The sequence below is a fragment of the Pleuronectes platessa genome, chromosome 7, assembly GCF_947347685.1.
Source record: "Pleuronectes platessa chromosome 7, fPlePla1.1, whole genome shotgun sequence".
Taxonomy (NCBI): domain Eukaryota; kingdom Metazoa; phylum Chordata; class Actinopteri; order Pleuronectiformes; family Pleuronectidae; genus Pleuronectes; species Pleuronectes platessa.
In genome coordinates, this window is record NC_070632.1 from 6,210,764 (window position 1) to 6,234,564 (window position 23,801).

Below are 23,801 nucleotides of genomic sequence, written 5' to 3' on the forward strand. Positions count from 1 at the left end.
TATTCTGAGTAAGATAGACTATTTAAGACGTCATTCCCACGTCTGGAGCCATGACCCGAACAAAACTTAAAAAACTGAATTTCAATCTCATCCTTCTCTTTATCCGCTAACATATTTCAGATATACTTCAGATGCCACTTCTGTTTATTTTTTTAGCGCAGCTGAATTTTTCCAGCCCCCGAAAAAAAATAAAAAAAGAAGCATTTTACATTCCAGCAGAGTTCCAGACACTGACTCCAGTTGCTGAATTTGTCCTGAGACTATAAATGTGGGTTTGGCGTCCAACCACAACCATATGTTTGTTTGCCAGTACAATATTTAGAAAGCACAATCCTTCTGAGGGAGAAAACGCACCAATCCAATTCCATAATATCATTATCGCATTTATAAACAGATTATCAGAGAGCGAGCTGGAGAGCGGCCACACCGTGAGCAGAGGAGCAGCACAAGCTCCTCGGGTTTGTCTGCGGGTTGTGAGAGAGCAGAAGACAACGGACGCCAAGTATGTGAACCGCTGCCTGGGTTTGAAGAGCTGCTGTGAGAGGACAGGAGCCGAAGGGACGAGGAGAGGAGCGATGGGAAAATGGAAGAGGAATGAAGTTTAAGAAAAAACATGGGAGGGGAGGGGGGGGGTTTAACAATATTTCATTTCAGCAGCTCGACCGCTGATCTTTTTTTACTTTCACGTCTTGTTGTGTAGACATGCCTCATTAACCTCAGACATGCACAATCCTCCTCAGTGACAGTGCTGCTCATGAGACATGCTGTGGGACATCGCTGGATGCTAATGACTGAATGAACAAATAGCGTTTACCACAACAGCCAGATACTTGGGCTTAAACCGCATCTGTCTCCAGCTCAGATTCTCATTTTTCTGTGTTGAAACGCGACACTGAACATCGACATCTTCCCCCCGAGGGTAATACCGACTGTGCAGTGCCCCTAATGCAACTCACTACCGATTCTTCTTGTTATTATGATAATAGCGTTATCAAGTCAAAACCAATTTAAACAATTTGGACACTGAAATATGAACAAATTGCCATGTCTAATATCATGACATGCTGGTAACGCACAAATCTTTCGGAGCCGCAGTTGAAACGTTCCCCTTTGCGCAGCCCTCTCTGATGTTGATACTGTTCTGTGCGCTTACAGAGAAGAAACACTCCCTCGCGAGTATGGTTTTATGTATGTGTATAATGTGCGTGGGCATGGCTTTAATATACATATACGGCAGATTGAATAAACGCCATCCTATCCCCACCGACCTTTCCATTAACCAGCTTTTCTTTACCGACATTCACGCGTTAAAAAAGAGGCAGTTTTAAAAAAATAAACATTGTTTGAATCAAATTGTTCGTCCAAAAAAGGCAAGAGCTCGAGAGAGCAATAAAAGACATTTGCACATCCGAGAGCTTCCGTCCCTCCTTTTAACCCCCCCCCCCCCCCACACACACTCATTCCACTGTGTAGATTCACTTGTGTCCCCGCCGACCGAGGGCCTTTCCACGTCTGCGTCCAAGACAAACAACATAAAGAACACGAGCTGTGGAACATTGGGACCCCATGCCAAGCGAGCGGAAAGGAGTTCAGCCCCAAACACTGCTTGACGCTCTCTTTAGCTGCCAGGGGTCCGGACCCTGGAAGAGGCTCTCAGCACTGAAAGCTGTTGGTGGTGAAGATTTTGCCTGATCGCACCGGTGGGGGGAAGAGCTATGCATACAACAGCTGTGGAGCCGTGCTTAAGCCTCGGCCAATGCATGAGCAGTTCCATCAGGCTCTTTGTCAATTTGTTTGTTAGCTAGTTGGGTTACCCACAAACTAAGTCACAGATTTTCTTGGGTGGAAGAGTTGTGATGTCATTATGGCCGATGTTCCCTTGACCTTTGACCACCAACATCGTATCAGTTGATCGATGAGTCTAAGTGAATATTTGTCCCAAATTTGAAATAATTCTCTTGAGGAATTTCCGATATAACAAATTCACAAAGCAAAACAATTGGGAGACCACAGTGACCTCGGCCTTTGACCCTCAACCACCAAAATATAATCAATTCATCTTTTAGTCTAAGTCAATGTTTTGACTAAATTTGAAGAACTTCCCTCAAGTTGTTCTGAAGATATTCTGTTCACAAGACTGTGACAGACGCACAACATGAAAACACAATGCCTGTGGGCTCGACCAATGGCTGCTGCGAGGCCTAGCTCCAAAAATGGGCATATACAAAGTGCTATTATCTAACAGGTGAAAATGTGAACAAGTTAAAGAACATTCCTGTGTACATAGTATATGAATCTCATCTTAATGTATTTTCAGTGTGGTGATAAAGTGGCCTTGTGTGGAGGTAGATGTGTTTTCTCAGTGCTCCTCTAGGTCCAGATATGCAGTCTTGAAATTAAAGAAATCCATATTCCTTCAGCCGGCTGCTGTTATGTTAATGTGAAAGCCCCGAGCTACTCCTGATGAGTTTAAATCAGGTAATCTCTGCACTGGGTTATTATACCCTCTGTAGGTTTATTCAGTCAGTGGAGCGATGCACTGCACGTTGGCACAAATCTGTATTTACAAATTTCCATTCACGGCTGGCTCTGAGTAACACGACAGCTTGTGAGTAAGTCTCTCGCTGCTCAGAGTCATCAGCTGAAGCCTGAGTCTCAGAGAGGAGCCAGCAGAGGAGAGAGAGAGCTGCAGAGAGAGAGAGAGAGAGAGAGGAAGAGGGAGGAGGAGGAGAGAGCACATGAAGATACATCGCTGAGAAGCACGCTAAGACAAACCAGCAGCTCTCAGGCTGGCACTGCAGTGAGAGGGGGGGGGGGGGATTACAGACCACAGCCAAGTAAATCACAGCGGCTGAGGAGAAGTGTAAGCCCCTGGATCAACCGTGCAGACAGAGGACCTCCCTCTCTCTCATACACAACCTCCCTCTCCTCAGCCTTGGATAAACTGGCCCAACGCCGCATGTGCTTGAGTTATGAAAACCATCATATGTAGCAAGAAAAAAAAAAAAAGAAAGAAGCTGAATTCGGATCCAACACTCACCTGAGCATGTGGGCCGCACTGAAGACCACATCAAACTCCCCGCTGTCGAGGCGAGCGGCTTTCTCCGCCATCTCCGCCGCTTCCAGCAGCCGGGACTCTTCCAACAAAAACTGACCTGGCAGGGGAGGAGAGCACAGCACCGCGGTGGAATTAACCAAGGGTTCCCCGAAGAGGCACGGAGGGGTACGCGGCCTCCGAGTGTTGCCTTTGGCCCCGGTGGAGGGACGGCCTCGTCTGCCCCTGAAACAATACGCTGAAACACTAGATGTGAGTGTAGCATACCATCGCTCTCTGGCCATCGCTCAGACCCATTTGTTCTGATTAGCTGACCTTGATGGATCTGTTTTCTTAAGATGAAACTGATTCTCGCTGGAGGTTTGCGTCGGACTATGGGTGTGGCTGCCTTTCAGCGGACCCACATAATGAGATGGGATTAAGGAAGCCTGACGAGGCCGGGAACCGAGGGTGGACCCCTCGCAGCGGCCCGGGCTCGGAGAGAAATGAACACCGTGTTGACTTTGGTTTGCTGCGCTGCTGTAGCAGGATGCTAAACCACCGAGTGAACCTGAGCATATTTTCCTTAATAACCGTGGATGAAACCGAAGCCGTGAGCCGAGGCCCGAGGTGAGAGGCAGACTCGAGACGAGGCTTCGGACCATGAGTGAGTGTGAAGGAGCTCCAGGTTAAGAACACCTCTGCATGCAGGGTTTGAGATATCAAAGCAAATCTATGTCTAATAAAGGAACGACAGCTCCTGCATCAACAAACACAGGAGTCATGAAGCGCTCGGCTATTCTTATACAGACGCTTCTCAAAGGGGATCCAAGGGTAACAAGTGTGATGTTGTAAGTCCTGCTCATCCTGTAGGGGAATGTTGTAAGGTCTGGTTTTCAACACAAACCAGAGGCCAGGGCTCAAAGAAACTATATTAAATCTGAGATCTTTAAATATCATTTTAATATCTAATAGAACGCAAATTCATACTAGTTTCACAATTATATCAGTGAAAAATTAAAAGGGTGATAAAAAGGGACAGTATAACCTTGAAGGAAATTTGATTATGTTACGCTTTTTGTCAGAACTTCCCAGCAGTATATTCAAAAATAATCATTAATTCATTAATGTTAATTGAAAGTTTTTTCTATTATCAACACTCTGCTATGAGACGATGCCTTTAATGACTGTAGATATAGCCCAGTGACAGTACTCCACGGATATATTAGTAAACGGTGTAATATAACTTTGGGAAGTTTTAATACTTTCCAAGGAACTTGATCGAAACTTGGCTTGGAAATTACTTTTCATGACTTCCAGATACCCTGAAAACGTTGGTGATTTATCCGCAGTATCTATCATAAAGGCACAACACTATAATATTCAATTATTATAACATTGCTATAAAAACTGTAAATATATGAATATGTTGGATGAATTGGACTTCATTCGATTGTTTTCATCAGTGCATTTCATCTGGGCCAGTTTTTCATCACTTCCTTCCTTCCAGGTGACAACTCAAGACAAATAGTCCTTCAACCAAATGGAAGAATCCACCGTTTCCCTGGCACAGATCATTTTGAATGTCAGACTCAAGCTGGTGTGAAGATACAGAGCTGACAAATCAGTTCATCACAAAACGTTGTTTCAGACACACAAGGTTACGAAGCCTCACAAGGAATTAATCGTTGTGTCAGTTCATCCGAACTCGATCTGACTGGAAGAGTGAAGAGCACATTCAAGTCGTGTGAACCAGGAGAGACGCTGAAATCGTCACGTTCCATATTTCCATCAAATAAAAGAGAACAATCAGAGGAAATCATCCTTGTTGACCCCCCCCCCCACACACACACACACACTTATCACAGACATACCGACACTGGGGCTGTTTGGAGGAAGAGATGCCAAAGGGGTCAGCCGACACAAACAACATGAAAGGTGTGTAACTTCCTGCCTTTGTGCGTTTGCGTATGAAACGGCTGTATGGGAGGATACAAAAAAATATAATAATAATAAAAACTTACCATAATGCATGTAGCAGTTGCCTTTTGAGGGATCGAGCTGAATGGCCTTCAAGAAGTACCTCTCCGCTTCCGTCTTCTGCCCCTGAAGGACGCAGAATCCAAACAGTGTCATTATCGTCTCGAGAACAAGTCATTCCAAAAAAACACCACACGCAGAAAGAGTCCAGAAAACCTCTGTGTACCTAGAGTCCCTCTCCAAGCCACAGACCCACTCTGACAATAAATACTAATAAACAGACACGAAACACGTGAACCACGAGTGTTTTTCTTTCCAGCTCATGCGTCCTCCTGTCAGAGTAAAGTGCTGTCGTGCTTGGCTCGGCGGAGCTGACGGGGCAAAGGCTTATTCACTACACACTTTTTATCTGGACTAATAACACTTCCAGGGTTTGACCGCAGAACGCCAGCGTGTGTGGCCCGACCGCTGGGAAACGAGACAGAGAGCAGTGGAGGGAAATGGAGCGGCAGGGCGGAGAGGCGAGAGGAGGGGAGAGACAAAGAGGCTCACGTGTCTGTAGGAATCCATACAGGTGCATAGTGGTTTGTGTGTGTGTGTGTGTGTGTGTGCGTGTGTGGGTGTGTGTGTGTGTGTGTGTGTGTGTGCTACAATAGGGCGGCATTGTGCGGCAGTGGTTAACAAGGTTCCCTGTTTGAATCCCAGTTCGTCTGGAGTCTTTTTTATTTATTTTCTGCCTGTTTTTTCTCTTGGTAAACGATCTTCCTACCAGACGTTAATTACAGACTCTACATTGACCTGATGTTGTACTGTAAATGTGAGAGTGAATAGTTCTTGTGTCTACGTTGGCCCTGAATTACGCTGGAAACCAGTGCAGCCAAGTTGTAGCTGGGATTTGCTCCAGCTTGCCCAGTAAGGACAAGCAGTATAGTTAATGTATAGATGGACGTACTAGAGGGCGGCTCAGGAAGCAAAGTGGGTCCAGTATCCAAACACACTTTGTGCAGTGGTGTGTCGGGTCTTTAGAGTGATGGATGAATCTATACAGCACAGGGAGGGTGAGGAGACTCTCTCTCATCTCAGGGTCCTTTCGAAACGGTGACATTCAACCAATCACAGCTCAAACGGCACAGAGCAGCTGGCCAATAGAAACAGCAGCTGGGACCTCTGAGCATTCCTGGTATCAGCCGGCCACCAGATGCCATCTGATCAACAATTAACCACGCACGCTCATCTGTGAAGAGCTGATGTTTAAGCATCAACAACGCAGCCGCCCGTTAGTGTGAGACAATACATTATCATGAATAATGCATGATATCAAACTGCAGTTCAGCACAGTCTTTAAAAACCTGATTTTGAAATTGAAAGATAGAATAAAATTGAACGAGTCAGTAGAAACGATTCATCTGATTTACTTCAGTCTATTCAAACAGAAGAACAGGCTCGAATCCAATCAGTACAATCGACTATAAATGAGGGTACTTAGTCGAGCGTATACCTTTTCATCAAGCTGCAGATTCAACAAATACATCATTTTACTATGTAAATGTATGAGGGAGGTTTCCCTTTGATGCTGTGGAGAGTAAAGCTCGTGCTAAGTATATGTTTAATATCGCTGAATGAGGCCAAGCAGCGAACGCGGTCTGAAAAGAATCATCTCTGTATTTACACTCGCAGACGGAGGTGTTTGAGCTCCAGCTGGTTTTATAATAGAGGAGACTGTTTGAATTAAGCCTTCACACTGGGAAATGAGTTGCAGTTGTTGGTGGATTTAAAATTTGGACGATGACAGGTCTGAGTGCGATAATGGAGAACATGCTCAGAGTGAGTTTTGTGGGAAGAAGTGACCAGTTGATCATTAGTCCTTGGAAAGTTTTGGCTTCAGAATCTAAAGTTTTTTCTGTCTTCTTTGTTTTCTTCCGTCATGTTAATAATAATAATAATACATTTTATTTATAAGGCGCCTTTCAGGATACTCAAGGTCGCCGTACAACAGTCAACAATACAGTTAATTAAAAATTTTAAAATGCACAAAGCAGAGCAGCAGCAGAACAACAGCTTCAGCGGACAGGAACATTCAAAGTTATTAACAATATTGTTGCAAATATTTAGATGTTTTCCCATCTTTCTACTGCAAAAACACTCAAGTTTTGTGATAGTTGTTCTCCTGCGTGTCGCATTGTTGCCATAAAACACATGCTGCCCTGTGGAAGAGGGCGTGTGTGTCCAATGTTTTGCACATGCCTGGCAAGGTCACAGTCTGTAATGAAAAGATGAAAATATCAGCGTGCCGGTTATAGGCCTTATATTTGGCAGCGGCAGTTGGATCGAGCTGAGTTTGGTCTTAGAGACGTGGATGGAAGCTAAATTCAGGTCATAGCTTCAGGCTTCAGGCTGCACAAGCGCCAAGTTCTCAGTCATGCACAGGCAACCTCACTATCAGCCCTGTGATGTAGAGCTCTCTGATGCTTGGAGCTAGAGGCCAAAACGCTGATGTTAGGTAGGTAAACGTTTACAGTGTTCACCATTTTAGTTTAGCATGTTAGCAGTGGTAAAATGGTCTGTATTTATTTAACAGTGCATGGGCTGCACTTTCTCTATGAGGGGCAATTCCAGGGCGTGCAGATTGGGAAGACTGGAGTCGAACCATTGATTTAAAGACCTAACCAACCTTCTGGTAAGAGGTTGACCGCTCTACCCCCTCAGCCACAGCCACCACTGGTGAAGGGATCATGATGACAAACGAGATTTTCCTTTTTCAATTATAAATCTCTACTGCTTATCCTTGGAGTGTCGCCCAGCCAATCACAGGGCTTGCTCACACAGACAAACAAACCTTTCACATACACACTGACGATCAAGTCAGAGTCTTTAGTTAACTCAACCCCTTCAAGATGGAACTGTCTCTCATACTGTTATTATGTGAACTAGGAATTTAAAGGTTCTAAAGTGAAACTGGCTCAAATTAAAAACCTGTGTGATGTGGGAGCTGATGGAAGACGCTCAGCTGAACCGACAAAGACGAAGAAGCCCAGGTTCTGTGACAGCTCTTTGTTGAATTTAAATCACCTCAAGGCTGTGAGCCCATACACTGTGGGTGTGTGTGGGAAAGGAAAGTGTTAAAATCACCTTTTTTTTTACTGTCTAATAACCACATCCGCTCGTTCCAGTCACATCCCTGCGTGGCTGCAATATCCTCCCTTTTGTCACACACATGCTGAGCTCACTGGTTCGTGCCTCCCACCTCAAATTTCCTGATCGCGTCAGATAAAGTGCAGATGTAGCTCCGGCTCTGTGGACGCCGAGGTTATTGTGAACCGAGCCTGCATCCTATTAGCGGAGGAAATGACAAGTGGATGACTGAATCCAACGCTGCGAGCGTCCCAGCGAGCGTGTCCATCTCCTCGCCCGGAAAACACCTCCCGCCTCCCCACGGTGTCAGCGGAGGTGTGGAGGGGTCAGCTCAGCAGGGGGCGCGATACTGATCTGTGTGATGAACTCTCCCTTCCTTTCCCATTTTGTTCCTCCCCTCGTCCACAAATCACAGCAACTGTTCTCTCTCTTCCGACTCAGCTTCCGGAGCAGCTCCGGCGGCGTCCGCTCACCCCTCCCTGACCCCGGCTGTCGAGCCTTATCTCGCAGCCTCTCCCCCTCCCCCCCGCGGGGATCGGAACCTCAAAAAGCCCCCCCCCCCCCCCCCCCCGACAGTATCTGAAGCTTCTTCATCACTCACAGTCATGCCACAGGGAGTTTGGAGGTAGAGGATGACGGAGGCTTTAGGGCTGAAGGGGCAGGTCGACTTCCTGTGCTGGCTATGATCAGGTTTAAATGCTGGTGTCATCAGGCTCAGGGGACACAGCCAAAACAGAGGAGCACAGATATCAACCTGACTGGGATAAATGGGTAAAAACTTTCCAAAACATTACAACAAAAGTTTTTTCCTGGCTAAATAGACTGTACATCCGTCTAAACAACTTCTCTGGTGGTGCTATCTGCACCCAGGATCACCGGAGCTCGACACACCTCCACCATCCATCATAGTCAGAGATCCTCAGAGAGTCGTCCCCGCAGGTTCAAACTCTGCCTTTCCTCCAAAAATCGATATCACCTTCTTGAATAAAATGGTTTCCTCTTCACGGACGAATGAATTCTTCCTCGTGTCCACCCCCCCCCCCCCCCCCCCCCCGCCTCTCACCGCGGTCCTCCAGAGGAGCCGAGTCGTTCCCCTGCACTGTTTCAAACTGACGGCGTTTGGTTTCAGAGTTTTTTTTTTTTTTTTATCTTGTCAGAAAAGAATTCATGTCAACTTAATGAACGACGTTGATCTGTGCTGTCAGCTGAGTGGTAATCTGAGCCGACCATCAGTCGGTGCTGAGTACAGATGGGAAAATCAATCCTGTGGTGCAGGAGCTCAATTTAATTTAGACACACAATCATCCACTTCACTGACATTTTACTGTTATTATGCTATTATATTATTGTATTATATTATTATATGAAAGTATTATTATAGTGTTATGTTAGTATGATGCTGCCAGAAAGCACAAAGGTTGAAAAGACTTGAAAGTGGGGGAGGGAAATGAAGCCTTGCTCTGCTTAGAAGGTTTTTGGGTTAAACTAATGAAAAGTAACATGTTAAATATCGAGCTGTAGAGATGATGATGAGTGGTTTTGTTATGGACAATATTAAGCTATCTGTTTCCAGGCCATGCACGATGCTAAGCTAACCAGCTGCAGGCAGTAGCTTCATATTTGCCACACAGAAATATCAACTTCATAATTCTCGTCTAATTCTTGGCAAGAAAATGCAAAGAAAATCTTTATTTTGACAAAATGTCAAATTAATCATTAAAAAGTGTTAAAACCTGTTGGAAAAGTTTGCATTTTTCCTACAAGTTTAACTAAATGATGTGCCAGTGAAATTCCTCCACACAAATCAGTGGTGATACACACAAATTCATAAATTTGGAGCGAGTACAAATGAAAAAGACTCTGTTTCCAGAAGAGGAAATGAAAGAGGACGGAGCCAGGAAGAGTTTGAATCCGTGTGGAAATTCAGACACCAGCGCTCCAGGTTTTTGAACGAGTCCTTTCATCAGAGAGAGACAGACAGCGGGAGAAGGACACGTCGACTGAAGACGAGGCCTCCACCCGTCCTCTGACCTTCTGAGCTACTCTTCCTCTAATTTGTTTATTTCCGTCCTGACAGCTCACTGCTCTCTACCACACACGCCCTTCTCGCTGCTATCTGTAACGGAAGACTGTTTAAGACTCGGCCACTTGACTGACATGTCCTCGTAGAGTCAGTGACCCTGAAACGCTTCCGCCCAATCAGCAGAGTCGACCTTTCCTTTGCTGAAACAAAGGTATGTGACTGTGAAAGGATTTGATCTCTGCAGCAAATAAACCAGGTCAGATGTAAAATTGTTTCACCACAGTTAAATATTTTACTTCTAATTGGTATAACATGTTAATTACAGGGTTGCAGCATTTAGTAGCATGGTTTTAACAATTATCTAATCAGGAAGAACTACTTCTCCAAAGCACATCATTTATATATGTTCTATATCATAGGATGGTAATAATGATAATTTCATTATAACTAGAGTAATCATATTTTATGCTAAACTTCATTTTATTTGTGTTATTAAGAGGAATGAATCGTAATAATATACCATGCTGATGCAATGTAGTATTTATTGTTGTTCTATTGCTACATCTCATTTTATAATATATTGCTCTATATTTCATAATTCATTTATTGTAGAATATTATTATACAAAACTATGATAGTTTTTATAAAATGCTATTAATACTCTTACAACTATTAACCATATTATATCCTGATATTCTTTTTTTAATTTAAGTTTGTTTTTCCAACATATACATGAATATTACATTGAAGTAAAAATGTATATATAAATGTATATGTCTGATATTAATCTTAGAAAAAATAATTAAACCTAATCGATCTCTCTTTGTGATGCCCTCACATGGAAGTGACACGTCCAGACAGGCAGGAACATCTTGAGAAACTCAACATGACAGTTCCCCTCCTCTCATTCTCGCTCTCTTCCAGCCGGTTCCCCCGTCCCTCACTCTTTCCCCCGCACACTATTGATTAACTGTGGAGTCTTCAGGAGAACATTACGACCGTCAGTAGAACTGATGAGAGTCCTGGGCGGATGAAAGGAAGAGTAATAAACTGAGAGAGTGAAAATAACGAAAAGGAAGACAGGTGGAGAATGAGAGGACGTTCAGGGAATAGAAAAGTGAGACGATGAGAGTTTCAGAGCCGAGAGTCATCAGTTCGTTCATCAGCCTGATTGATTAACGTTCAACCTGCCTGGACACGTATTGAGTGAGGCGCAGGTGGAGCTAATGCTGGTTTGTCTGAGCAACTTTTGTTGAACTGAGGCCACGAGTCAGCGAACTGACTCATGAGTTGTGTCCCAGTTCAGGGGCTGCATCCTTCAGGGGCTGCATTTTAAGATGGAATCCTTCACAGCAGCAGGAGGAGGCTGTCCCATTGAAATGTGGCCGACACATTTCAAAGGCAAGCAGCCAAGGTTGGATCCTTCTCGGGCCAACAGTACAGATTCATTCTTGGATGACAAAACTGCTTTTCAAAGTGATAATGGCAGTGACAAGACCTAAACTTCCAATTTTTTAAGTCCACCAATGACCTCATTTTAGGTCTATGCAGCCCAAAAAGTGTGTGGCCCAGATCGTGTTGTCCAACAGAAGCTGCCTCTGAATTGGGACACATTGTTATTTACCCTGTTTTTTGAGGAGTTAGCTAGCAGTAGCCATTGTAGCCGCAGTATAGCCAACAGCAGCTTTGTTAGTTCTGAAACGTTTAAGTTTTACGAGACTGTACTCATTGTTTGATGTTGTTGCTTGTTTTTATCATTGTCTTTGCTGGTTTATTGGTGAACCGAAGACAATAAAGTAATATTCTATTCTATTCTATGTTCCATTCTCAAAATCTTACCGTGACAGCCAGCAGTTTGCCGTAGGTGAGGTGAGCAGGGATGTGGTCGGGCTTGGCTCGCAGCGACTCCGTGTACCAGTGTTCAGCTTCAGGCAGTTTGTTCAGTCTCATGTAGGCCTCTCCTGTGAAGAGCACAGTGAGGGGTCGGGGTCAGAGGTCAACGTGTCAGAGGTTAACACATCACACATCGTCCCATTGTTCAGCTCACAAGTCTCAACAGGACAGAACTCAGTCCAGTCTGACACACAACTCAACACTAAGCTCCCAGTGTTAGTCAGTCCTATTTTAACACATATGATGATCTTCTATTATTTCTAAATACCCATGCAATAATATGTCACGATTTAATGATACTCAATGCAAGACGACAATTATGACCTGAAACGTAAGTTCACTCACAGTAAGACAGAATTCTTCATTTGTATCTCTAAGCTACGCTCAGCTAATTTCCTTTACAGAGCCTTCAAAGAGGAAATTCAAAATTGACACGGCAGCACAAGTAAAATGAGAATAGAAACCGAATAGAACTACTATATACAATATTAGGCTGTTTTATAAATGTGCAATATATAGATAAACTTTGTATAATTGTGCACTTTTTCTTCTTTTTATTAAAATAGACTATTTGTGCAGTAGTTGATTTAAGAGGGGAAGCTTAATTTATGAATGTAAAACCCCCTGTCAGTCACTTTACAGAGTAAAGAAAGTTTAGATTATGTTTATACTGTTTGTGTTGTTAATTGTACCTATAGTACGATGCGTACAAATAAAAAACTAAACATAACTAAAGTTTTGGCACTTTACTAAGAGGTTGATAAAGTTAAATACATATACAACTGCAGAAATTATTCTGGGACGACTTTTACCAAAATAAACCTTGAACATCTTTGATTCCTTGAATCTGAAAATAATTCAGTCGAGTTCTTAAAAGAATCTGAAACAAGGATTCAGGATATTTTTAGAGAGCTGCCGGAGTGAGTCTCTAACGCTCTCGCTCCCCGGCGTCTGTCAGACATCATCCGATACCTCCCCCACCGCAACATCTGACCCTCCGCCTGCTAGCACCTGAAACAACAATGACCTCTCTTTCATAGCCGTCCAATAACACTTACATTATTGAAAGAATTTGACAACATTGGCTGGTAATTGAACACAACACGGTTAAAATCAACATTCAAACAGATTAAGGGGAAAGAAAGTGAACGAATCCCAGGTGTTGAAAATGTCTATTGACATACGATCAACCATCGTGTCCAGACAAGTTGTTTAGACAAGAGCCGACTGAAACTTTAATTCCAGCAGAATTAAGACTAATCACTGTCCTGATAAGAAACCGTGATAAGCAGCAGGTGACACACGCCCAGTTAGAACTTGGGCGACGTTTTAATCTGAAAACACTTTGTCCAAAGTGCGATAACGCCGTCATAGCTCTCGAAACATTCTGTGGGCATGTAAAATACATCAACTTTAAGATGTCACTTCCTTTTATAGTGAGAGAATACAGCTCGAGGCTTAAGAACACGTGTAACGTAATACATGAGAATATATTTTTAAAACGATATCCATCAGCACGGCCTTATGTTTTAGATTCAAGAGGTGGAAATCCAGGATATTGGAGACAACAGAAAATAGAGCGAATGGATTAGAGGATATCTCAGAAATCGCAAACACAATACTGTCATAATGTAGAAACTTTTTCAATTAGTTGGAATTATGAGTAATAAAGGTTTTGGATTAATAAATCCTTAACAAGATTGTGGAATTTTACAATTAACTCAAAGCTATTTAGAGGTACAATATGTTACTTCGACCACAAGGGGGCTCTAAAGCAAAACGATAATAAAAGACAGAGTTTGATGACATCGTGAAGCAGCGGGGGATCATGGGAGTTGTTGTCTTCACCACCATTGGCGATGAAATCGACTTGACTCGGATGCAAATCATGGTAATAAATGAGGTAATGTATTAAAGTTTTATATACATTATGCAGCCAATGTCAATAAATAATTGCCACTGGAAGTAAAGTATTAAAAACAGCTACCAGGCTAACATTGTTTCTTTCGTCCATGATAAATCGTAAGTTATAGCAGAGACGGTCAAAGCCACGGGTGATGAGGATATGATGCAAATAATAGTGAACAACATATATACCATAGGTCCAGTTGTTTTTATACATTTTAAAGGAGAATTGTAAAATATTATAGATTTAAAAATGCAGACAGTTGTCTGATATGACCTCTGCTTCTGTTGACAGGGTTTAAACTACTCGTCTGGCCCTGCTGGCAGCGGCCCTCCGCTTGAGATTAGCACAAACATCAACGTGCAATTAGAAGTGACATCGAATCCAAGGAGCTGAGAACCCGGGCTCCTCTGAGGGGAACATTCCTCGGCCCACCAGAGAGTGTTGGAGCTGCAGCAGCTGGGTGCAGATTACCACCTAGCTCTGCCTCAGATGAAAGCTCCTGCTCCGTGGCGTCTGACGAGCAGCACGAGTGAAACTGGAAGGAAGTAGATACGAGCAGGTGTGCCAAATGTGCAAATCAGATCGGCGAGGAAACGACGCTAAGCTGCAGAAATCACAGATCTCTGGCTCGGTGCCTCCTTCACAGTCTGCAGGACTGCTCCTTAACGGTGACTGGAGCTTTCATCAACACTTCTGACACAATCTCAGTAGCTCTGTCAAACTGCATTTTGCCGAAGCATAAGAGGAACCGTGGCACTAACAAGTCCGGGTTACAGACGTGCCAGGTTTTAATGTGTCAGTGTGTTGAAGTAGCTGCACGTGCATGAAAGAGAGAGAGAGAGAGAGAGAGGGCAGGAGGGAGACAGAGGGAGAGAGAGAGAAGGCAGGAGGGAGACAGAGGGAGAGAGAGAGAAGGCAGGAGGGAGACAGAGGGAGAGTCAGAAGGCAGGAGAGAGAGAGGGCAGGAGGGAGATAGAGGGAGAGAGGGAGAGAGACAGAAGGCAGGAGGGAGACAGAGGGAGAGAGATAGAGAGAGCGAGAGAGAGAGAGAGACAGAGAAGGCAGAAGGGAGACAGCGGGAGAAGGCAGGACAGAGAAAGTGAAACAGCAAAAAGAGAGGGAGAAGGCAGGAGGGAGAAACAGGGAGAGAGAGAGAAAGTGAAACAGCAAAGAGAGAGAGAGAGAAGGCAGGAGGGAGAGAGAGAGAAAGTGAAACAGCAGAGAGAGAGAGTGGTTATAATGAGCCTGCAGCAGCTGCTCCACAGCTGTTATTCAAAAAAGCAAATTATCCCAGAGTAAAATAATATTGTAAATCTTACTACTGTTCAGTAAAAACATCGTTTCACTGCAAAATCTCAAATCACATTTCTGAAACAAGGACTTCACTGATAAACTTATACAGATTAAAGTCTTTGACGCTGATCTCACACTTTTATTCTGATGATCTACTTACACATCACATTCACACATTCACTCACACATTGAATCACAACTGGCACAGCACTCAGGGGCAATTTGCGGCTTCAATCTTGCTGAACTATCCTCTGGCACGCAGACTAAAGGACCTGGGTTTGAATCACCGTCCTTGTGGTTAGTGGACGACCCGCTCTACCTCCTGAGTCACAGCCCATACTCCTTAAAGATTCTAACACCAAACTTTAGCCGCGGCTCAAAATAATCTGTGGACTACATGAAGCCGACAGTGATTCTGACCTAGTTTTCATCGACATATTTAATAACCGAGGACGAACTTTAAGAAAGTTTAGGATCCAGAGCTGGAAATCTGAACCCAGGTTTGACATCACCTGAGTCCCCACAGCTCTAGTGGTGTGGATTAGGATAAATGTGTGACCTCAAAGAAATCTACAAACACAAACAACTCATTACTTTCTCCTAAGCTTACAGAAATTTCAAGAATATGAAGATTTGGGGGAAATAAGCAGCAAGGAGAACCTGTGCTCCCTCCCTCTGGATCCAAAACGTTTACTCTATCTAATGGTTTCTTGAAAAACTACAAACCCCAGATGTAACCACGATAACTTCACAGTCGACCACTTCCAAACCTTTCCTCCTCCCCAAAAGAGACAAATTACACCAAAGCCGTGAGGTTCTTTCTTACACAAAGTCCCGATACTTGATAATGATGATAATAAGGAGCCGATGAGCCAAAAGATGAAGTATTTAGCTATATGTGAGAATACTAAAGTACAACTTAACCGGATACTAGCTAATCTTCTGATATTCCCACTGTAAAATGACAAGGCACATAAAAGTACGACTTTATACTCGTAATATGACTTTCTTCCCAAAAGCTCATATTGTGTTTCCCGGTACTTTGGGTATGTTCCACAGTTGAGGTTAACAACCCCAGATTTATCCCAAATTCAAAGCTACATGAGAAAAAACAGTAATCCATAATTCTTAGTGTTCTGGAAGTTTGGTTCTGTTACCATGTCGACTGTCCAGAAGTAAAAAGACAGGCTCTTTGTTTTCCCCTGAGACTCAGAAACAACAAAGTGAAACCAAACTGTCTGATGTGTAACAGACAGTTTCTCTTAAAAAAGAAAACTCCAAGCTCAGCTCCTTCCCCTCGGTTCCCCAGTCTGTTTTTTACTCGGACACTAAAATAAAAACGCACACAAAAAGGGCGTTTTACGAGTGTGGTCCTGAGACAAAAGCAGCTCTTACCCATCATGTTGTAGAGGCTCTGTGGTGCAAATTGTCGAGGCATTTTCTGTAGAGCTTCTTTAAACACGGAGACGGCCTCCTGTGAATGAAACAAACACAAAGAAGAGGAGGGTGGGTGTTTGCATTAGAGAGAAGAGGGAGACCCCCGGAGGAATTGGCGCTGGGGTTGAAGCAGTCTCCCCCCCCCCTGCAGCTGCAGCTCTGACACAGTGAACACACAGCGTGGAATCGGGGGAGCAGAGGGGTCTATCCTCAGTGTCACAGCTGTTAGGACGTCCAGAGCGGCATCACATACTGACACTGGTACATTTATATATATATATATTTATATTTATGGTGTGTATGTGCAGCCAGCTAAGGGTTCCTTCAGATTTTTAATGGAAAGAGCATTTTTATGCTGAAGCAAATGCTGAAGGTTGGAGGAAGTTGGGGCTGCTCTCGTTCTCCAGCAGGCCAACCATTCAGAAAGGTCCTTCACTGAATCTGCAGCTCCACTGTCTCATTCCTGATTGAATCGGTAGCGTTGGGAACCAGTTATCACTTAGCCAGCGCCGTGGGTCTTTGGGGGCGAGAGAAGAGAGTGAATTTGTTTGGAAACAGCCTGACGATTATCTACCACAAAACACCGGGTCCCCTGTGACACCGGCAATTTGAAAACATGTCCCTGTTCAAACCCAGCGTTTCCTCAGTGTCCCCCTGAAGGCTCCTCAGGCTAACGCTGCACTTTATCTCAACACATTAGCTTTTCTTTTTACAGCGTGTAACTCGGTGCAGATCCTTTTCTATGGTGGCAGCCGTGGTGTTTGTTAGACTAAACTAAAAGTACATTTGTTTATGGGACCTGTAGTAAATGCAATCTAAAGGCCAACATGTGGATGTGATCTGCATGTTAAGTTATGTGATAGTTTATATTCTGTATTATGGATTGCTATAGGAAGCTGCATGTCGGCCTTCTTATCACATTTACCAGCTTTGGGAGGAATTAACCATTCTTCACATTTAGAAATGACTGCAGCTCCGCAGCAGATATATTTTTAGCTTTCTGAAGCATTAAATTAAAACAGCGTCTTCAACACCACCGTGCACTTCTGCAAATTAAAGTCCCAGCATGCAAAATGATTTTCCGAGGCACACGTGTATGTCTGATGGTTCATCGGTGGAGCGGGTGGTTACCTCCTGATGTCCCTGCTCGTGCAGCAGCTTGCCCAGGTTGTACAGGCAGCTGGTGACCGAGCTCTTGTGGGCGTGGGGGTCCTTCAGGTTCTCGTCCGGGATGTCGGCGCAGGTCAGGAAGGTGCGCTTGGCCTCGTCCATGCGACCCTGATTCATCAGGATGATGCCCGTGTTCAAGTAGGCCGCTGAAAAGGAGACAATATCGAAATTGGCGTTAGCTTAGAAAGTTTCAGTCATCACAGTCGATGGCCCGTGCACGATTGTGTGGTTGTAGCATTTTATAGTAAAACTTAAAATCATCTGACACCTACTCCTCAAGCCAAAAACATATTTGTTTGTTGTTGTTGATTCAACTTAAATATAAACATACAATTTAAAACGTCGGTCTCACAAACAAAACGATAACCATCGAACTTGTTTGACGATATTGTGAAGCAGCAAAGGATCATGGGAGTTGTTGTCTTCACCACCGTTACCGTTTGCACTCTTAATTGGTAGAGCTTTGGCGAAAGAATGCAAAGCAATGATCGTGATGGATTACAATTGACCCATAAAAACTGTGGTCTTGTTGTTTTGAGACATTTAAAGAATATACATGAACAGATTCTTTGATAGTTTCCTCCGACAGAAGAAAATAAGTCAATTGTGTTGTACGTTGTGTAACTTCTCTCCCTAAAGGGCCTGTTCCATTGACACACACTAAGTTTCTCCCTGACCTGAAGCCTCAGATGAACGGTGCTGAGAAGCTGAGTAATGACCGACTCTTTAGAGAAATACACCTTCAGGCTGGAACAACGACTCACTGTTAATCGTCTCCACGCTCACTGAACTGTACGTCTGACCTTTGCCTGGACCCCGCGGGACACTTTGGAGGCTTGTCAAAACTTTTTTTTTTCTTGAGCGGTCAAAGACAGTGTCCGATGATCGATACGCAGCCGGAGTGTAATTAGTCCCCGCGGACCCGCCTCTGTAAACAACTCCCGATCGAGACTGGCTGTTGGAATAAATTAACTCGATGCCGCGGATCAATCTGGAAGTCTCGTCTTCCTATCGGCTGTTGACATAAAATCCAGTTAAAGGCGGCGGCTGAGAATCAAACGGCCTTTTTCTAGACAAAGAAGTTTCCCTCTGCCTCTGTCCTTGGGATTCCGCATCTCAAAGCTTGAAATTATTTATCTCTGCGTCCTCACGCCTCGCAGTCTTATCTGTCCCACGTGGTGCGGCTCTCAATTGTCAATTTATAAACGTTTGTTTCCCGTTGCATGCATCAGCACTGACAGGGGACACATAACAAAACCCACAGACACACAAAAGAAGGTTTTTTCCCCCGATTTCATTGGTTTCTAAAGTGATTTTCTGCAAAAAAAAAAACTGACAGGCATCAATAGAGTTTTATCACAAAGCAGGATGTCTCTACAAAACGCTACACTGGTTTTGCACTGGTTAGCTCCCAACTAGGCAGTGAGTAATGGTGCAACCTTGAGGAAAAACCCTTAACTGTCACATTCTCATTCTGCCCTTAACGTGTCTGCTGCTCGGGGGATAATTAATTAACCTTGTTATCGGGCAAGAACAGATTGGATAATTGCACCCTGAATGGAAATGTTCTAGTCGAACCATCATCTTGATTAGGTCTATAATTAATGCCAGCAATAAAAAAAAGGGAAGAGACGTTTAAGGTTCTCTGTTTATCTGTCATTGACTAATGCCTGGAACAATGGGGAGCTAATTTCCTGCATGATCAGGGAAGATACGCAGCTATTTGTTCTAATCAGGCGGCGAATATGACAATGAGCGGAAAAAATATATATAGTTCTGGGGGGGGGGGGGAAATGGAAAAGAAGAGGAACGTGAGGAAGGAAGGAGGGATTCAAAGAAGGGAGAGAGAGAGTGCCTCGGCCTGGATTCATAATAAATGACATAATGCAGTTTCCTGATCTGTTGACATGACTTGGCTTGGAGAGCTCCGCCTGACAGCCGTGTTGAATGTTTCATTCAGCCGTACACCCGCTGCCCTTTGCCACCTATTCCTCTCCCCTCGCATTAACCACAGCTCCCTGTTGCCTGGACACAGCACAGCCACAACCGCAAGAGCTGGAGATTGTCAATTAAAAAAAAAAGAAAAGAGGAGAAGCTGTACTTACAAGCCAGGGTTGGCCTGCTCCCGATGGCCAGCTTATAGTAGTGGAGAGCCTCGGCGAACTTGTTGCTCTCCTGCAGCAGCAAACCGCTGGAACAGAGAAAAGAGGGAGAAGCAACGTTTAGAGCTTAAGAAACTCAAAAAGAGATGTTTCCAGTTATGAGCCCCTGTTGGTGTCATGCATGAACACCAGCGCTTGATAGAGGAGCTCCGTTTATTTATTTGATCTGAGGAAACCACAGACATTTGAGCACAGTGTGAGTATTGGCTGTGGATGTTTTGCATTTCCCCCCTCAGGCTAAACCAGGATCATTAAATATCCTGTCAGGCAAACCGCACTCTGGGGAAAACGAGACGCTTCCCCCGAGAGAACAAGTCTGATCAATGGACACGCGTGCGAGGAAAAGACACCATTTGATCATGCATTTTACTTTTCAAGTAATTAAAATAGCACTTAAAAGAAAGAGAAGTATCAAACTCACAGGTTATACAGCATGTCGGCCATGTTGCTGCGGTAATACAGGGCGTTTCTGTACGCCTGCTCAGCCTCCTCCATCTCGCCCTGGCTCTTCAGGACGTTTCCAAGGTTGCCCCATGCTGACAGGTTACAAAAGCAGAAGTTAATCAAACAGAATGAAAGGAGAAACCCTCTTGAATAACACGTTTTTTTCCAGGATGGCTAAAAAAGCCCTTGAAAGCAGCAGACAATGTTTCTGTGGCAGAGTAATCATTTTTTCCTTTTGTTATTCACGGCCTCACACTGCGGTGGGATAAGTGTTTTTAACCTCCGAGGAGCACGGTGCTCCGGCTGGAACACCGAAAACCTTACGAGTGAAAATAGATGACACCCACCGGGGGAGCTTTGTGCCAAAACCACCAGTGATTCCTATGAGAGCCTGAATGAAAAGAAGACCACCACAGGGCTATTGCACGGCTAATGGCATTACCGCTGAATGGCATAATTCAGTATCTGACAGGTGGATGAAAAAGGTTGCTAAGAGCTTTTGTACATTCTGTGCAGAGGGACTGGTGAAGTGTGAAAAGACTTGAAGAGAGGGGGAAGAGACGGGACAAAAGGAACTCGGTGGATGTAAAATGACAGCGGAAGAGGGAAACGCACTGAGCTTTAATGGCTGATATTTAGTAGCCAGTGCACATCACCATGCAAAAAGAAATCATCGTTAATCTTTATTTGAGGGTTTTTTCCGGTTCCACGAACCCGACAACAACTTTGCTTTTTTAAAGAATCTCTGAAGAGGCTGTCATTAAACACAGTGCGTCTCCATTCGGGGGCCGTGACCTCCTGGAAGCCTGATTTGTCGACTGATTATGTCACAGCCTGTCCCAGTTCGAAGGCTCCGACAACTGTGTCCTTCCACCCCCCCGAGTAACAGCCCGGCTCTAAATATCCCATGAGTCATTGCGCTTCAGTGACCTACTCTGTAATGGCGGCAAAAAAGGGAAGCAAAAACCTCAGAAGAATTCATTTTGAAATGGAATTACGAAAAGTACGAATGTTTTTAATCAAAGGAAATGAATGTTTTCCATCTGTAGCTCTTTTGCTAGGTGACGACTGTAAGGGCTGGACAATCTGCTGACACAACAGGAAGACCCGGTCCTCCGAAGGATGCAGCCGCTGAATTGAGACACAGCTACAGGTTTGTGTTATAGTGTCATATATAAACGCACAAGTACAACATAATTGAGATAATGCAGCTCCTTGCATTTCCACTAAAGATACAATTCTGACTCGTGCTGCTTTTGTTGACACGTGTTAAAATATTGAGAGTCCCTTCAAGCTCTGTGTTTACTTAACTGTTCAAACTCCACACGTCGACCGGCTCCCTGAAGAATATTCAGTATAAATAAATGCAGGCAGAAAACTCTTTCATGTTACTCTGGATCCAGAAAGTGCACAGATACATTCATGAAGTTTTATGGCAAAGAGATTTCATCATTTTTCCAGTGACTGGGTTTGAGACTGAGTTACCATTCAAATCTGATATTAGCCGTAATGCCTGTGAGTTGGGGACATTGCTGCTGCTGCTGCTCTGCTCTGCTCTGCCAAAGCAAACAGCTGTCATGCCTCAGCCCCGCTGCAGAATCTGAAAGGGAAATTAGCTAACACAACGTGTCCTGCTGTTGCCTTGTGTGTCCCTGCCTTCCTTCCCTCCTCAGCAGCTCGGAGCACTTCGCTCTGCCATCGTGACCTTGAATGTGAACGCTGTTGAATATTCTATCTCTTGTTGAAGCTGCCGATCAGAGATGCTGTGTCATGAAACAGATTGGATGACACAACGCGTGATAAACAGGAGCATTTGGTATTTCTAAGAAGGAGCTTGGCCTTTGGTTTTTCAAAATTGACGCCAGCCTCACTCTGCCTCTTACTTGTAAGAGCTTGAATATCAAGCGGTTAGGCTGAGTGATGAAGACGAGACACTTTGAAGAAGATTTACTTTGAGTTATTCGGGCCAGCAGCAGACTCACAGAGTCAGTGCACATGAGCGGAGCGTGCATGCATCAGGGAACATCCTGCTTTTCATTTTGCCCCCATGTTATCAGGTCAGTGCAGCCACAACGCTCACTTTGAAGCTACTTATTATTAGCACTTCCATTAATTAAAATGGACTAAATGCTTATTTTTCAGTAAAAAAAACAGGCATCATATTAAAAAAAACAATAATTTACAACCTGTGTGCATGCTGATGTGAATGACAGCAGTGCTGGGTCTCACCTTTAGCAGGATTGACATAGATCCCTGACCTGTAGAGCATCTCCTCATTCTGCCAGTCGCGGTTCCTCATCACAGTTTTGACGCCGAACAGAAGCACCAGGGCGGCGCTGCAGTACACCAGCATCGTCCTGAAGGAGCGGCGCCGCAGCCGCACGTACAGGGACCTCATGCCCACGGCCACCAGCAGGCAGAAGCCCATGCTGGGGATGTACAGGACCCTCTCCGCTATCACAAAGCCCACATAGAAGAAGAGGTTTGTGGCCGGGAGGAAGGGAATCGCCAGCAGGCCTAGAGAGAACACCACCACGTTCTCAGAGGTGGGCAGTGGAGTCCTGATCTCATGGTACTTATTGGTACCATTTTGAGCACTGTTATTGTGATGGCCTGTGTGGGAATTGTTTGTGTGTTCATGATTGTTGAATTGGTAACTGTGTCCATTGCTGTGTCCGTTCTTGCCGTTGGTGTAATGATGGGCTTTGCCGTTCGTCTCCTTGCTTTTGGCTGTGTGGTGCGTCCACAGGCCAAACCAAGCCAGCAGGAGCAGTCCAAGGTAGAAGACCCCCGTGTGGAAGTTCCTCCAATCAGCCAAGCTCCGGATCAGAGGCAGGGCGTCCATCGACCAATCAAAGCTGAGCATGTTCGGGCAGAGGAGGAGCCAAAAGTTGGCGGCGGGCAGGTGGAAGAAGGTGAGCGTCCTGGAGAGGAGCGAGGGCGAGTCGGCCGCCGGGTTGTCGGAGTTGGAGAAGTTGGGCGGCTTGTTGCCCATCCAGTAGAAGCGGGCCGGCCAGCAGCATGGCTCCCCAGCCGGCCAGTAGGAACACATTGAGCAGCAGGTGGACGTTCTTCCTCTGAAAGACAAAGACAACACAGACTGAAACTTCAATACAATGGTAAAGGAAAAGAACGGAGAGCTTGTTTTTCTGGGTGGTTGTAATTTGAACCGAACTATGGACTGGAAATTACACAAAGAAATGTCTCATCTAACTTCACTTCAACTCTCCAGAATAAAACGGATACGTGGCAGAAACAGTGTTTAAGACCAAGTTAGAAAATGATGACAACGTGAAGTAAGTTTGATGTGATTTGTTTTGGCTA

At 44.5% G+C, this 23,801-nt stretch overlaps 1 protein-coding gene across 1 annotated transcript in view; it reads right to left on the minus strand.

Moving 5' to 3' along the window:
• Positions 1-23,801, minus strand: part of tmtc2b (transmembrane O-mannosyltransferase targeting cadherins 2b) — a 96,660-nt gene that overhangs the window by 10,812 nt on the left and 62,047 nt on the right. The window contains 9 exon segments of the mRNA XM_053427811.1: positions 3,041-3,155; positions 5,059-5,140; positions 12,009-12,130; positions 16,660-16,738; positions 17,833-18,017; positions 19,977-20,062; positions 20,455-20,569; positions 22,707-23,487; positions 23,489-23,554. Of these exon segments, the coding sequence (XP_053283786.1) occupies positions 3,041-3,155; positions 5,059-5,140; positions 12,009-12,130; positions 16,660-16,738; positions 17,833-18,017; positions 19,977-20,062; positions 20,455-20,569; positions 22,707-23,487; positions 23,489-23,554 (1,631 nt within the window).